Source organism: Nyctibius grandis, chromosome 2, assembly GCF_013368605.1.
Source record: "Nyctibius grandis isolate bNycGra1 chromosome 2, bNycGra1.pri, whole genome shotgun sequence".
Classification (NCBI taxonomy): Eukaryota; Metazoa; Chordata; class Aves; order Nyctibiiformes; family Nyctibiidae; genus Nyctibius; species Nyctibius grandis.
Window position 1 is genome coordinate 27,376,821 of NC_090659.1, and position 17,314 is coordinate 27,394,134.

At 38.4% G+C, this 17,314-nt stretch overlaps 1 protein-coding gene across 2 annotated transcripts in view; it reads left to right on the forward strand.

Moving 5' to 3' along the window:
* CASK (calcium/calmodulin dependent serine protein kinase) overlaps window positions 1–17,314 on the forward strand; it is a 233,534-nt gene that overhangs the window by 147,404 nt on the left and 68,816 nt on the right. For both annotated transcript variants that reach the window (XM_068417554.1, XM_068417564.1), the window contains exons 9-10: window positions 2,307–2,390; window positions 3,983–4,082. In XM_068417554.1, the coding sequence (XP_068273655.1) occupies window positions 2,307–2,390; window positions 3,983–4,082 (184 nt within the window). The remainder of the gene's footprint in view (window positions 1–2,306; window positions 2,391–3,982; window positions 4,083–17,314) is intronic.

The following is a 17,314-nucleotide window of genomic DNA, read 5'->3' on the forward strand; positions in this document are numbered from 1 at the left end:
GAGCCTGAGATTTTGATAATTGTCGGGCTTGAACTCTTGCTTAACAGCAAGCGCAGACTCACTTAGGCATCTTCAGCAGCATCAGAGTGTGGGGAGTAGGACTGCATAGAATAAAGCTTGAAAAAGTCATTGATGTGTCTTTCTGTGGGTCTCAAACTCCAGAGGAGTAATTTCTGATCTCCTCTTTGCTCAGTCCTACCTGGATCTCTTTCCTATTATGCATGTAGCCATGCAGTTAATTGCAGTACGTTATGCTACTTAACTGTGCTGCTTTCTTATGTTAGATTCCTGAAACATCCCACCAGAGTGAAGTAGTATGTAGTGGTGTGTTGCTCAAAGATCACTGTAACTACATAAAATTATATGGCATCTGGTAATCAAATTATTTTTCGGTGGTGGCAGAATTTACAACACAGTTTGAGCCAGTGGAAGAGTAGTTTCTGAACACCGAAGATTAACAGAAGCAGAATATACACCTAGCTTCTCAGTAGTCCTGTTAATAGGCTGTGCTAAACATTGGAGTTGGAGAATGACGGGTGCGTTGCAGATTTAAAAGGGGGCAAGTATTGGTTCAGAGCATTGTATTTTGTTTGGCAGAAACTGATGAATTAACTATTTTTCTTTGTTATCCTCTATTTCCTTTCCATAGTGTGGGCCCAGGGTAGAGAGTCATAATATCACTAACTTAGAGCACTTCTTTGGCAAGGGTGCTATTCTGGTGTCTGCTTCTGGACTTTTTATATGTTTTTCATTAGACAAATACTGACACACAAAAAAAAAAAAAAAAAAAAAACAAAACCAAAAACACCACCCCTGTGACGCACAGGCTCATATGCTCTTCTTCTCCAAGTAAATGGTCTAACTGCGAGTGAATGGAGTCATTCTTCCACTTCTCTCTTTCTGGCTCTGACTCTTGTATTCCAAGCTGCAGAATGGTCTTGCTTATAAAAGGAGGGCAGGAGTGTGTGCCTCTCGGGAATAACAGTGATTAAGGCACTCTTCTGAATATTGGGAAACTGCAGGTTCAAACCTTTCTACTCAAATGGAGCTGAAGTTCTCTCTGTTCATCTGGGGCATACATAGTGCATCAAATATTTCAAAGAGCATAGTTATGGACACCATGTTTGGGAATCGCAAATGATCATACTCCAGTGATTGAGTCAGTGGTAAACACAGGTGATCTGTTTTTACCTGCTTGTAGTTTGACTTCTTCCTCACTTTGTGAGCTTACCCACATTTAGATGTCAAAGCAAGGGTTTTGTTGAGGGTTATTTTTGCAGAAAACTACCATTTTTGTTGTTTGAGCAACTAAGCTGATTAGGCTTTTTAAAAAGATAATTCTGTAATGCAAATGTGCAAGTTCAGCCTATATAGCTCATTTGAGGTCTGTGGTCTCTTTCTGATCTTGCCATTATTTGTTGAAAGACAAGGAAGGAGAAAGAAGATTTAGTTGAGACAACTTTGCTTCCAAGCTTTGGCCAGCATTCTGTCAGTCAGTCCTCTCTTGTTTTTGACTACGATAAACTGCCTTCCCTGCTGACTCAGAATTTTCTTCTAAACTCTAGGTAGCAGCCAAATACAGCATGAGACAGAGAGTCTCCATCTTTAGTGCCATAGAGAGACTGAATTACTTCTGCCAGTGATTTCACTCTGATTCAGGAGATGCATGTGATATAATTATCAATTTAATGTAAATGTTTATGTAGCTTCTGTGATGATTTGGAGCAGGGGAAGAAAGTAGCTGCTGCAAGTTCTGCCCCCACTGTTCACTGTTCATTGGCAAATTTTTGGTCTGCATCTATAATGGAGAATTCCTCCTGTAAGCTAGCGCCTGGTGTCACCAGCCATCAAGCTTTCACTTCCTGCTCTGTTGGACATGTACCCCATCTCCCAAGCTTGCCTGAAATATCAAGAACCCCTTAAAAAGAGTGCTTGAATATGTTGCTTCACTGGGATTTGTGAATCCCAAGAAGCAGAACTCCTTTGTGCTTGCCAGCTTCAAAGTTCAATGCTAGCCACATGCTAACAACACAACAGTAAAACACAAGGATAGGGTCTTACCACAAAGTGGGAAACAAAATTACAAAAAGAAAATATCCCTGGCCCAAGTTGAGGATTCTTTCAAAATATTTTTATTTTTCTCAGTTTCTTGAAGTTTTCCTTAAGTTGCAACAAATCCTCATTATCTTTAGGCTACTTATTAGCTGGTACTTTTCTTGTCTAGTTTCTTAATGTTGAGAGACTATTAAGAGAGACTAAGACTATTTAATGCTTCTTTTGTTTTGTTTTTTGCGGGTTTTTTTAAGGAGAGAGATCGCTATGCATACAAGATTCATCTTCCAGAAACAGTAGAACAATTGAGAAAATTCAATGCAAGACGAAAACTAAAGGTAAAATGAATGTAGTGTTAAAACAATATAATTATGTAACTTAAATTTTGTGTGATACTTCATTCATTTTAAAAGTGCTGAGAGAAATCTATGCTCTGAAGTTCACAACAAAATAAAAAGTTGAAACAGGTCTTCACAGTCGTTTGTGGCAATGATGTCTTGTTAAGGGTGTTCGTCCTTTCTCTTGTAGTGTATAGTTTTCAAACTAAATTTCAGCACAAACTGTCTGGTATCAGTGAAGGTGTGTATGACGTCTTCATCGTAAGTTAATTAAATAATTCTGTGTAATATGAATTATTGGAGAGGAGAGAATAGTACAATGGCTTCTGTTATTATTGTGTTACGTTTATAATAAAAGGAACATAATAATGTTTTAATGTCATTTTTCAAGAAGAGCAAAGACATATTCTTCAGTTTATCCCCTTTATGTTTGACTATACACGAGATCATTTCTCAGCTGAATTGAAAAGAATGTTAACATTTTAGCCCAAAACAATATGTTTTCCTTCAGTTCCTATTTTGGAAAGTTTAACAGAAACATTTTTAAATTCACTAAAGGGTTGAGAAAATTTTAACAGAAACATGCAGCATTACAATTTGTGAGGTTTTTTTATAATTTGTAAAAAACCACAGAATCAGATATACATGTTGAGTTGCTGCTTTGCAAAATGTTAATGTAGCTGCAAAAAGAACTGATAGGATGCGACAGTTGCTGTAGTTCATGATAAAAAGCGCTTTCTCTCAGGTGGTTTGTAGGTCCAGGTAATGCTTTCATTAAAATGTTAGCTAGTGCATTTTAGAATATTATCTGTTTTCCTGCTCTAGACGCAGTTTCAGATCTTTCCCAGGTTTCTTTCTGGGGAGGCCACTGTATTTAGTCTCCTGAGAGGGTTTATACCTGTGCTATTTGTTTTCTATGATTTTATCCAAAGCACTGTTCTGTTTCCTGAAATTATTTGTTGTCCATTTTGCCTACTGCCCAACTGTAAGACATTAAAACCTGTGTGGTTAAACTGTAATTTACTTGAACAAGTAAATATATGTGAAAGCAGATAAGCATTTTTCTGGCTTTGTAACTTCCCATATAACACTCATTCTGAGAGTCTGAGATTATTACATTTTCATACAGATATGTTATGGGTGTCAAATATTCTAGTGCTGTCAGTGTCAGATTCTGACAATTTCTTAGAACATATTGCATTGCTTTAAAGACTGAATTTTTGTACTTGCTAAGCCACCCAGTCTAGCTAAGAGGGAAAGAGAAATAAATTAGTTATTTTGTTTACAATGTACTATGAGAATTTATGCCTCACACTTATTATTTTAAAATGCTTTCCCATAAAGAATTGTTCTCATGAATCCCCTCACAAATAATATATTGACTGTTTATTAGAGTAGTGTATGAGCAGCTCTTCTGTTAGATATTGTCACCGACAACAGTGAAGCAGAGCTGAAGACTATAAAATTTATTTACTCTTCACTGCGAAGGTTAACACGTGAGAGACCTCGGGAGAGTGAGTGATCCGAGGTGTCTGGAAATGCTTCATTATCCTTCTTTGTGTAATTTAGACTATGTGGGTATTTTTATTCAGGGGGCAGTACTAGCAGCTGTGTCAAGCCACAAATTCAACTCCTTCTATGGTGACCCCCCTGAGGAGCTGCCAGACTTCTCTGAAGACCCCACCTCCTCAGGTATTTTAACAGAAAGTGTATTTACTGCAGTCAACCTGTTTTAATTCTATAGTATCAAGTATTTACTAATTTCTCATGATTTCATAAAGTTGCATATTAAGTTAACGTTTAAATGTGAAAGCATAAATAATTTTCAGTCATAATGGTATTAGTGACTGGAGAAAATGAAGAAAAAATCTCTGCACAGTTATAAGTTTCTACAGAAATTCTGTCTGATTTTTTTACTTGTATGTGCATTTAGTTATAAATAGTGCTATAACCTCATATTTCTCTTCATATCGCTTGAGTGTAAAAGCTTATTGAAAATTTGTCTCAAATTCTTAGGCAGGAGCAAGGTTCTTATACCTTACTAGAAGTTATTTATAAAAAGAAAATATCGTGTACCGGAGTTTCTTGACCTCCTGTTTTAGAGAACAGTATGATTAAGATGTCTCCTCTTTAGAGCAGGCTGGACAGTATTTCTGATACTATAACCCAGACCCCCAAATCTTCAGAGAGAGACAATACATGTACTTCAGAGACCTCGCAACATACTTCAAAGGGAAGATAATACCTTTGCTGTGCTGTGAGCACGTAGTTAGGCCTTGGGCAGAACAATGATCTTACTCCAAGCAGTCCTTTTGTCCTCGACCCATATTCAGGAATGTAAATAACCTGGCAGTCCCTATACTAACAGGGCCCTGTCATAGTTATGTATGTTAATTTTGATATAACATTACTCACAACATTTGCCGTGCAAAAGTCTGGGTTGGTCTGTCTGATCTAAAATTAGGATTTAGGATCAAGTTAAATGAACTTCTGAGAAAAATCTAAGGCTAGTAGGACTCTCTCTTTTATTATTACTGACAGAATATTTTAGCTACACACTGACTTTACTAGAAGATGTTTCAGGAGCTTAATTACATGTGCTGAACTGCTGTGTGATAATTCTCTTTCCCTATATTTTTATAGGTGAGAAAATTACTTACTGCATGTGTTAAGTGTTCCTTTTCTGCTCTTTCATATGAACAAGTAATTTTAATAAATTATTTCAATGTCATTAATATAGGAATTGGGGACAATTTTTTTTTGTTGTTGAAAATCTTAAGTTTCACTTCTTGGAATTCAGGTTTGACTACTTAAATTAAAAGGTTGCTTTGTCCTTAGAGATGCACACTGCTCATATTTCACTCCATAGAAGTGAATGGAAACCTCAGATCTTTTATTGCAAATGGATAGTTACAGCCCCATGGCTTAACTTCAGGCAGCCAGCTTTTGAATACTTGATATACTTGTAAGTAAGGAACCATGTATTCTTTTAAAGAAAAAATAATAAGTTGGTTTTACTTCGCCCAGAATTACTTGCAGTGCTTTAATTTTTGTTTCCAGCTACTTCCTCCATTTCAGTAAAACAAATAGGCCACCAACGTGATTGGCAGTGGCAACTTTCCTCATCTAAGAGCTGCAGTTCCTCTTTCCAGTTTCAGTCTCACATCAACAGGGCATGTGTTTTCCTCATAGGATGATGTAATAGCAGATATCAGTATACAGCAAAGGTACAAGTTCTACTTTTTCTACTCACAGAATATATGAATCAAGTACACATGTAAATTCTACAGCATATCTGTGCTGGAGCCATTGTTATCTTGTGTTCATCTCTGAAATAACTGAAACAATAGCTTGGATTTCTCAGGAAAGTGTAGTTATTGTCTAAAATAACATTGTTGATCTCACTGAGGGGAGATCACAGTGATCAGGAAACGATACTAAGTGGATAGTTTTCATAATGTTTCCCTGACCGTCTATATTAGCTGATGAAATATTTAATATCTCAGGATAAACACTGAGGCTTACAAGAAATGATACTGCAACTTTCAGCTTCTGAAATTGCTAGATATAGAAATCTATTTTGTTTCCTCTTCAGAAGTTCACCAATAAGGTTTTCAAATTTTTCTAGCTTCTAAAGGTAGGCTCTTGTGATGATTCTAAACTGACCTAGTTTATAGAAATTAGACATAAAACTCTTGAATTGCAGTAGAAACTTGAATATCTTAAGGTTATTTGAGTTTCCTATCATCTCGTAATGTTCTTCCAGATCATAAACTCTAATGAAGAGCATTTAATATTTTAAATGTTGCTGCCTATTTAGTCCTCTCATAAAATTCCATTAAGCTTACCATTAAAATTAAATAATTTGTCAGAAATGGGCAAATGTGGAACTCCTGCTGAGATAAAGATGCAGAAAAGTAATGCTTATTAGGTTATACAGATTGTATCTTCTGTCCTCCTCCAGGTCTTTCTAAACACAGAAAATAAAATTTCGGTTCTGTCTTTTTCCCAGATTAATCTAGAGGTGTTCTTCTCAGAGTTCAGTGAACCTGGGATTGCTGGACCCTTTGAGCATCTTCCTATACTATCAGAGTGATAGCCTGGGATATGAAGGCCCTATAGATAGCAAGTCAGATGACTTTCTTAGATGCAGTATCACAAAGGATATTCTTGTCAGAGAGGTTTCCAGTGAGGGTCAGCAAATTGCATAACTAAATTAGACAGGAATGAACACAGACAAATTTCATTTAAAGTCAGCCAGGTATTTTTCTGTGCACATCTTCCTTTCATTCGTACAGGGTATGTTAATAATACTTGGTTCTCACAGCTTGTTCTGGGTGATCTATTTCTTCTTCCGTCAGCAACTGTCCTCTGAAGGACTTGACTTAATCCCACTATCATTCTGTTGGTAACATGGCAGGAGTCAGCCTTGCTGAATTTTGAGAGACTATGAAAAAGGCTTTTAAAATGTTTTGAAAAAAAAAGTGAATATTTATGAAACTAAAATATTACTTTACTGCTAGTAGGCTGTGTTCAGTAACATCTTTAGTAAAGCCACTAAACACCTCAAGTGACAAGCATCTTGCAAATGTTTTTGCTAGAATGTAAAACATTGGACTTTCAGGTTGCCTGTCTTCAAGACATTGTAAAATGTCAATTTCCGAAGGCAATGAATGTTTTGGCTATTTTTAATGTGCCAAAACAAATATAAATCAGAAGTTAGCAATCAGCAGCCTTAAAGGCTAAATCTGGCACATGAGAAAAACTGGCCCAGTAGAGAGTATTTGAAGTGGACCATGAAATTAATTATGTGCTAGAGAAATTCACAACTAGTTTGCTCTCTGCTGCCCTTCCTCCTCTTACTCCCTCCTCTCGCTCCTGCCCTCCCTGGCTCTGCTATCACCTGCTTGCACATTAGATCAAGGCAGAGGATTTCCTCTGCTTGTGTCATATGCTGACCATTTGTCCCCAACAGATAGTACAGAGGTATCATTTTCAAGTGTTTTGATAGCAATGCCTCAGGCTGAATAATGAGCGTCACCAGTGTAAAGATTTTCATTTTTCATCCTTTTGCTTCTTCAGCTGCCCGTTCTGCGGCAGCTGAGGGAAAGGCTGTGGAATTGTTTGATGTTTTGACTTGGGAAGCTGAATTCAGGAAGACTGTTTAGTTTACTTTGGAGTTTTAAGTAGATTTGGGATGTTTAGGTTTTTAGGCTGAAAAGCCCATATATTGAAGAAGTTTTTTATGACTTTGGATTTCCAAAAACCTTTTTGTAGTCCCATTTTTAGAACTACTGAGTCAGTGTTGGAGTTAAGCCAGTGGATGGTCCATAGTCTTTGGAAAACTGCATAGCTGATTTTTAGATTAAAGCAAATCTTACCTTTTGGTTAAAGGACTTTCCTCTGTGATGCCTGTTTGAATTGCTTGGTTTATGGTGCTTATATTCTGAAATGTGACTAACAGTTTCAGAGTAGCTTTTTTGCTGCAAACAGTTCTAGATTCCTGTAAGGCATTTTATCATGCTATGTTTCAGTTTAACCACCGAGAAAGTTATAGCAGCATATTTTATAACAGACTGACTGACCAAATGTACTTATTTAGCCGGGGCTAACAAATAGCACTGTTGAAGTACTTCCTGAACACTTGTGTGCTTCCTGAGCTCTGTTCTTAACCGTGTAAGGTGATGAACATAGAAGCAGTGCTTTTGCATTTCACAGAAAGCAGGCACATTAAGTCTACATCAGTGTCTCTAGCTTGTTTCCTCAAACTACAAGGCACAAATTTCATATGGCATTTTTATAAATGCATTTTGATATTTTGTCTCAGGATTGCTGTATGTAAAATGAAATCTTCATTCTTTTTTATCTTGTAGACTCTATATTGTCATATTAAATGAGAAATTTTTAACAGTATGAGATCTTGATTTTCAAATTTGAAAGTAATAATAATGGGAAAAGAGCTAAATCTGATAGTCCTTCAGAGTGAGATCAAACAGCAAATGTGTGGCCAAGTTGCAAGATCACTATTTCCAACATATGTGGAACTAGCTTAACTCACAAGTCAGTGAGTGGTCAGTAGTTTCATGGGACTTCAATTCCATGAAATATGGGCAATATGAGCCCATATCTTAAAAACAATCAGTCTCATCGACATGAGGAAGAAAAAGAAATGCTATTGTTATGCAAAAATTACCACTGATTTTGTAAGTATTTGCAAAGGGTCTTGTGTAACATTTTTAAGTATGAGTGCTTGGGAAAAAAAATTACCTTCACCTTATAATTTACTGTTGTTATTAATTCCTTATCTAGTATTACAGCTATAACTGACTACCAGTTTTGAGATCATGAGTTTTAGTGTTTCCAATACTCTGTTATTATCTTTGTGATTTTTCAGCTATTTAATCTTAGTTCTGGTATGTTTAAATACAAAAACTTTTAAGTATATAAAGTCACTGTTAATTAAAATCAGTAATAAAGTGGTTTCTAAATGGTTCTCATAATGGTTCTCACTGAAACCTTTGTAAAAAAGTTGCTTTCCATATAATATTGCTAAATTCTAGTTTGTAAATACAAATATATTAATTAATATGATGTTATGCTACGTTTGCAGTATCGTGAAATAGTTTATCAGTTCACCTGTTATGATATTCTTATTTGTAATCATTTTTTTGTCCATGAATTTTTTAAAATAGTTTAACCAATGTTGGAAAAAGTCTAGTATTATAGATACCTAACACTGCATACACGTTCTGCCTTCCCAATGCCAAGTGTTTGTTTTCCTCCCATCCCGGTCTGCAAGTCCCATTTGTTTCACACATAGAAACCATATTAAAAAAACGGGGCGAGGGGGTTCTTGTCAGTTTGTTCATACTATTTTGTGGCTAAACTAGTGTGCTAGGTTGCAGCTTTATAAATCGCTTGTTCTGAAATCTTCGTACTGTTTGTTGTTTGTCCAAATGCTGCCTTCCTACTAGGACTTCTAGCAGCAGAAAGTAGGTATCCCTTTGTTTTCCTTTAAGGCTTATAATTCAGCTATGGTGTGTGTCTTTGCATGTTTAAAAATCAGCTTTCTTCTCTTCTCTTTGCTATTTTCAGTTTTAATACTGCCTGTTAAAGAAAAGTAACCTGTGTGCTTTTGACTAAATCTGTCTATAACTTTGAAAATATAATTAACCAGAAATAATATGATTTCCAGGGAATTCTGAATATTCTAGTTTAGGGGCAGTGTTAAAATTACCTGTTTTTTTGTTTTCAATATTTGCAGCACAACTGAAATAAAATTTAATTTTCATTAAATTAGTTAAGGATCAAATGGTTTGGTTTTGCATTTTCATTCCAAAATTAATATTTTCATGGACTAATGGGCTTTTTTCTCCTAACACTAAACAGATACTGCAGTATTAGTCATATGTCATTTTCTTGCTATACCCCTGCATGAACTTTCTTGATCATTTTGTGTTGATGTGATAGATGATATATGCATATGCATTGTGTATATGCATACACCTGATTTAAATAACTACCCAGTATGTGTCTCCTTAATGAAGGATTATTACTGACATGTAGGGAGGAGGTTCTGCTGCAAGTTAGCTGCACACTTCATGAGAGACCAGAAGCACAAGCACTTCTAAAACCTGCAGGCTGTACTAGACAGAGGAGAAGGTGTGAAATTCTAGACCCTTTGATACAAACCGGAACCATTTCAAAACCAAGAAATTCAGCATCTCAAAATACAAGCTATATAAAGCAGGGGTTTTCCTGCAGCATTTGAAGATTTGTAGACTAACAGTTCTTCTTCTGTCCTAGGTCAGGGCAGCAAGACATATGTCCATGTCTCCATTTCTGATCAAAGTCGTGGATTTTTTGTTGTTGTTGTTTGGTTCATTCTTTTGATCTTATCGGTTGTGAGGGCTGTCGTTTCTTGTCCTCCTACTTCCCATCTCAGAATGCCTGTCCAGTAATATGAGAGTGAAAACTCAGTGGATTTTTATATAAAAGTTTTGCAACAATATTATTTTTTTGCAATTGTAGGGAAAAAAGAAACCTCATACAGAGCCTCTGCCACTGATTTTTCATTTTTGTTTGTACATAAAGACTTTCTCCAGTAAACTTACAGACTGATAGGGTGTGCTACCCTCCTACTGGTTAGAAGAGGGTTACCATATATTTTTGCAATGAGGAAAAAAGTATCTAAGGAAGTAATAGTGAAGGGCATTCATTTGTTAAAACATTTATTTGGTTAGTTGCATGTGAGTGTGCTAGTTGTAAGGTGCAGGTCTGGTCTGAAAAACAATACCTTCTCACTACAATTTTCTTTACCACCAGACTAGACTAGCTTCTGTCATATTTGTGACTAGTTTTACAGTGAGAGATAACTGGGAAGAGGAATTGGCAAACTTTGTGTAAAGATCCCAAGCATGGAGACAGGAGAAAGCTGGAGACATGCATACAGGCAGGGCCCCGTGCGTGTGGAATAAAACTAAGACTATCTTCAAAATCAAGCAGCAGTTTCTGCACCCCTGCCCTTCCCTTTCTCCCTCCACGGCACTTCCCCTTCGCCCCATCCTTTTTTGCATTTCCATATATAGTACTCGCCTCTGTGTTCTTGCTTGTGTTTGGGAACATTTTATCTCCTTTTCTCCCCCCCACCCCCCAATCTTCTTTCGTCTTTTCCTCTTTCTCCCTGTTTTTCTCTCCTGCACCTATTTCCCTTGCTTTTCTTCTCTGACTTTTACATGCCTTTCTTTCCCTTCTTGTGTTCCATAGGTGTTCTTACTTTCTTTAATTTAGCTGTAAATCCCAATACCCATCCATCACACCAACTGCCTTCTTTCTGCAGTTTCACTGTAGTCTCTGTAAACCTCCATCGTTCTAGTTCTCTTCCTAGACTCTTCCTGATTGTAACATATATATATAAAAATATATATATAGTGTGTGTGTATATATATATATTATCACTGTCTTAATTGCTTCCCAGTAGCATTCACAGAACTGCGTGCATGTAGGAACTTATTTGTGAATTTGGAGAGTGTCTAAAGAAGGAAGAAGTCGTTAAACACCATATAGCTCAAATTTGAGGAGGATAGATCCCTTACTTGCCTTTCATTTTAATTATACTGTTATATATGTGAAACATATATCAACCCTGGACTTCAGTAGGGCCAACTTTGGCCTTTTCAAGCAATTGCTAGGGGAAATCCCATGGGACAGGGTACTAGAAGGTAAGGGGGCCCAAGATAGTTGGTTAGCATTCAAGGACTGCTTCTTCCGAGCTCAAGATCAGAGCATCCCAGCAGGTAGGAAGTCAAGGAAGGGTACCAGGAGACCTGCATGGTTAAACAGGGAACTGCTGGGCAAACTCAAGTGGAAGAAGAGGGTGTACAGATCATGGAAGGAGGGGCTGGCCACTTGGGAGGAATAGAAGTCTGTTGTCAGAGGATGTAGGGAGGCAACTAGGAAAGCTAAGGCCTCCTTGGAATTAAACCTTGCAAGAGAGGTCAAGGACAACAGAAAGGGCTTCTTCAAATACATTGCAGGTAAAACCAACACTAGAGGCAATGTAGGCCCACTAATGAATGAGGTGGGGGCCCTGGAGACAGAGGATAAAAAGAAGGCAGAGTTACTGAATGCCTTCTTTGCCTCTGTCTATACTGCTGGAGGCTGTCCTGAGGAGCCCCGGACCCCTGAGGCCCCAGAAGAAGTCAGGATAGAGGAGGAATCTGTCTTGGTTGATGAGGGCTGGGTCAGGGACCAATTAAGCAACCTGGATGTCCATAAATCCATGGGCCCTGATGGGATGCACCCGCGGGTGCTGAGGGAGCTGGCAGAAGTCATTGCTAGGCCACTCTCCATCATCTTTGCTAAGTCGTGGGCAACGGGAAAGGTGCCTGAGGACTGGAGGAAAGCGAATGTCACTCCAGTCTTCAAAAAGGGCAAGAAGGAGGACCCGGGTAACTATAGACCGGTCAGCCTCACCTCCATCCCCAGAAAGGCGATGGAACAACTTGTCCTTGGTGCTGTCTCTAGGCACATCAAGGGTAGGGGGATCATTAGGTGCAGTCAACATGGCTTCACCAAGGGGAAGTCATGCTCAACCAACTTGATAGCCTTTTATGAGGACGTAACCCGGTGGATAGATGATGGTAAAGCTGTGGATGTGGTCTATCTCGATTTCAGTAAAGCGTTTGACACTGTCTCCCACAGCATCCTCGCAGCTAAACTGAGGAAGTGTGGTCTGGATGATCGGGTAGTGAGGTGGATTGTGAACTGGCTGAAGGAAAGAAGCCAGAGAGTGGTGGTCAATGGGACTGAGTCCAGTTGGAGGCCTGCGTCTAGCGGAGTCCCTCAAGGGTCGGTACTGGGACCAGCACTATTCAATATATTCATTAATGACTTGGATGAGGGAATAGAGTGCACTGTCAGCAAGTTCGCTGATGACACCAAACTGGGATGAGTGACTGACACACCGGAAGGCTGCGTAGCCATTCAGAGAGACCTAGACAGGCTGGAGAGTTGGGCGGGGAGAAACTTAATGAAATATAACAAGGGCAAGTGTAGAGTCCTGCATCTGGGCAAGAACAACCCCATGTATGAGTACAAGTTGGGGACAGACCTGTTGGAGAGCAGCGTAGGGGAAAGGGACCTGGGGGTCCTAGTGGACAGCAGGATGACCATGAGCCAGCAGTGTGCCCTTGTGGCCAAGAAGGCCAATGCATCCTGGGGTGTATTAGAAGGGGTGTGGTTAGCAGGTCGAGAGAGGTTCTCCTCCCCCTCTACTCTGCCCTGGTGAGGCCGCATCTGGAATATTGTGTCCAGTTCTGGGCCCCTCAGTTCAAGAAGGACAGGGAACTGCTAGAGAGAGTCCAGCGCAGAGCCACGAAGATGATTAAGGGAGTGGAACATCTCCCTTATGAGGAGAGGCTGAGGGAGCTGGGTCTCTTTAGCTTAGAGAAGAGGAGACTGAGGGGTGACCTCATTAATGTTTATAAATATGGAAAGGGCAAGTGTCATGAGGATGGAGCCAGGCTCTTCTCAGTGACATCCCTTGACAGGACAAGGGGCAATGGGTGCAAGCTGGAACACAGGAGGTTCCACATAAATATGAGGAAAAACTTCTTTACGGTGAGGATGACTGAACACTGGAACAGGCTGCCCAGAGAGGTTGTGGAGTCTCCTTCTCTGGAGACATTCAAAACCCGCCTGGACGCGTTCCTGTGTGATATGATCTAGGTAATCCTGCTCCGGCAGGGGGATTGGACTAGATGATTTTTCGAGGTCCCTTCCAATCCCTAACATTCTGTGATTCTGTGATCTCCCACCTTATTTTAAACTATTATATGCATATATATACACATGCTTTGGCTGTCATCTGTCCTTACACAGATAGTTGTTCTGGAATATAGTGAACAGCAAAGAGCAGCAAATTACTGTGTGAGGTTAGAGGCATCTCAACTCCAGTGATTCTTGCAGATGTGGTTTAAAGTGATGAAGAGCATCTGGTCCTCAGTTGGCTTTCTCATAATCTAAAAAGTTACATCTGCACAAGTAGTAGAAAAGTCCCATCTCTGTAAAAAGATTCTTTTCTCACCTTCGAATAGAGGTGTTCTTTCTTATACACTGTAAACTCCTGTCCGCTGCTTCTAAGGCAAACCTAGCCTTGTATATAGCGTGGGCATAGTATTTCATGATTGTGCTGATATTGAGCCTAGACTTTCATGTTTGGCTAAAGTGAGCAGTTTTAAATGTGTATGCAATTGTCATTTGAAAACCTCGGCTCACAGGCACCCTATCATTTCCACAGCATTTTGATGTAGTGCTTAATTACCTACTATGTTAAACATTTATGCCTTGTGTTTTCAGGGTATCGTAATCAGATGCCAGCAAAAGAAAACTACTGGAGGCACTGATTTATACAGTTACCACTAAATAGGTCATTTAGAGGTATAAGTGTCGCTGGAGTCTTAAAGCAGATGCAAAGAATCTTTGTTTTATTTGTCATACGTGAAAAATAAATATAAAATCCATCAAGCTTGAATCTCACATTACAGAGTTGGTAAAAATTACCTCGTTGTCACTTCACCAGGTGTGCTCTATCAGCATCGCATAATCTTTATAAGAAATGTTTTTCTGAAAATAACTGCACTTTATAATTATGCCTAAATATTACATGCTTATTTTTTATGAGATTGTATCTCGTGACTCCATTCAGTGACTCTAACATTTTATTTTATGTACTATGTTTTATCTGAATTTAAAACTCTTCTGAAAGGTACTCTTAGGCTTTTAACCAGGTGTCTGTAACAGAGAGTTTAGGTGTTCACAGAATTGCCTGTAGAATTGTTCTATCACTTTTTTATGCAATAACATGCTACTATATTGCTACTATGCCATTTTCTCATGCAGGTGCATATCATTTGTAAATGCATGAAAGACATGGCAGTAGATACAGCATAAGATTGCAGGTAAAAAATGCATAAGCTAGAACTGTGTTTATGAGGGATTAGCAAAGTCAATGTAAGAACTTCTCATCAAATTTGTTAAGGATATTCTTGGAAACCTTCTTTTACAGCCATCTATTCAATGTGACCAGTGGACAGGAGAAAAAAGACCTAATGAACAAAGCTTAGTGTTTTGGAGTTCCCAGATAATAAAAAAGTTGTCGAGATGCAAATATTAAAAAAAAATAGTAACTTTTATTTCTATTTGAAAGACCTCAAAGTATTCCACAAAATAAAGTTCCTGAAGTAAATAATACTGCCAAATAAATAATGTGGTGGGCCAGAGCATTCAGTGTTTCACAGTAATACAGCACTGCAGACAACATTGAACATCTCATTGGTTCTGGTTTTGGCTCAAGTTTTAGTGGTTATGAGCAACATTGAGCAGTATTAGAGTATCTTAGGATATCCAAGCCTCTGAAGTTAATCTTCTCTTGAGTTTTCCTTAAACACTCCAAATACACAGAAAGGGCTTTGAACCCAGAAAGAGAAGTTTTACTAGAAAAGAAAATAATTAATTCAAACTCTGAGCATGACAGGAATAGAAATAAAAGAGAATTCTAACAGATTTCCTTCTGCCAACTGCATCCTAGTAAGTCAAGCACTTTCTTTCAGGCTTGAAGATCTCTAAGTTATCAACCTTTAATTGACATATGGAAAATGTTATAAGAAACTCAGCACAGTCCCTTTTGGGTCCCTAGGTAATGTTTTTCTTCCGTGCCTTTGAGGCTTAGCTGTGATCTCCCCATGCTGTTACAGCAGGTTCCCAGTCCCTGTGTTTTCTCGGATGTCCTGCTGTGTCTCCCAGTGTGGAAGCTGTGGTGCAGGCAGAGGAATACAGGCAGTTCCTTTCAGCAGAGCATGCGTATTCATTATCAAAGACAGAGCAGTTTTTTCTCTTCCTCAGTGCACCTGACCCAATGTGCAGCAGCTACGATAAGGCAAACCATTAGTTTTATTTGCTGACCAGCTACCATTTTTTTAAAGGAACATAACTTAAATTGATATGTCAGTTGGAAATAAGTAGTCAGACACATTTAATGGGAGAGGACTAAAGTCTTATTGCTCCTGAGCCATGAGTTGTGAGTGAGGGGAATACTGTGGTTCTTAACCTTGGTGTACAAGGAACTGTGAGGAGAATCCTAGGCTGAGATTTGTACTAAATGTGATGCAGGAGTTTCTAGACTTGTAACTTACTCATCCTTCTAAGCCATGAGGTCACAAGTCTTATATAGTAGGTTTTATGTATTTTCTTATGTTTATTCCAGTTTTTCAAGGTTTTCAGAGAAATAAGTGAATTTAACTTGTTTTCTTGTGTCATTAAGAGGGGGTTGGGTTTTTTGTTTTTATTACATCCTGAAAATGCAATAGATTACAAAAGAACTTGACTTAAAGAAGGCTGGTAAGAATTGTTCGTACAGTGGAGGATGGAATTTGAAGAAATGTCGCAATTTTTTAGATATTATCTTGACAAAAGGACACTGGCAAATGAATAAGTAAACAGAATAAACATATTAAGGAGAAATTAGTGAAATACAGAATGTGTAGAATTCTGTATCCAGAATTAAGAATTTATTTATGAAAAAGCATTCAGCAGTTCACTGTCGGACACCAGCATTTTTGCAGACTAACACTGGATATGCTACCATCTTTCCAAATGCTTGTACCACTGTGGAAAAACTGAAGACATGGGCTGTGCATGTTTAGATAAGCCGAAGTTAACATTCTAGTAGTGCGCACAAGTGGCATCCACCACTAATAATCTGATTTTTAAAACAAGTTGTTCCACAAGGAACCAATATGGGCTGCATTACTATGGATTTGTGTTGTGTTTCTGTATCCTCCCCTGCTGTGAGTTCAACTCTCCTTATGGACTTCAACCTTCCATGATGCCTTCTGTTTCTCCTTTTTGTCCCCATATCCCTCACTTCTCTTTTCACCCTTACGCCATATAAAAATCATCCCCATCTTCCTATGACCCAAAACAATCCACTGGTCAAAAGACAGCAAGTCCTATAACTGGGTCTGAAATAGCCAGGCAAACAGAACAAACAGAGCTCATATTACAGTGTTTTTTCTCCTCCAGAGGACACACAAGTCAGGTCTTTCTCTCTCTTCCCTCCTCTATCCAGATGCTGATTTTAAAAGAATTTGTGAGAGCATTGATTCTTTCAAATTTTTGCTGATTTTGAATATGTATTTGAAAATGGCCAGCAGTTCAGAAAGTGAAAAAAGAGAAGGTTGGGGTGAGAATGGTGTGGACAGGCAGGTAGGCAGATAATCCAAGTAACTTCGTAAGACATTGTTGGAAACCAGGCTAAAATAGAACAAAGGTAAGCTTAATAAAACCAGATTTTAATCTCTCTTCAGTTAAACCATTTCTTATGTATAATTACACTATATATGGGCACTGTTGGTATACGTAAA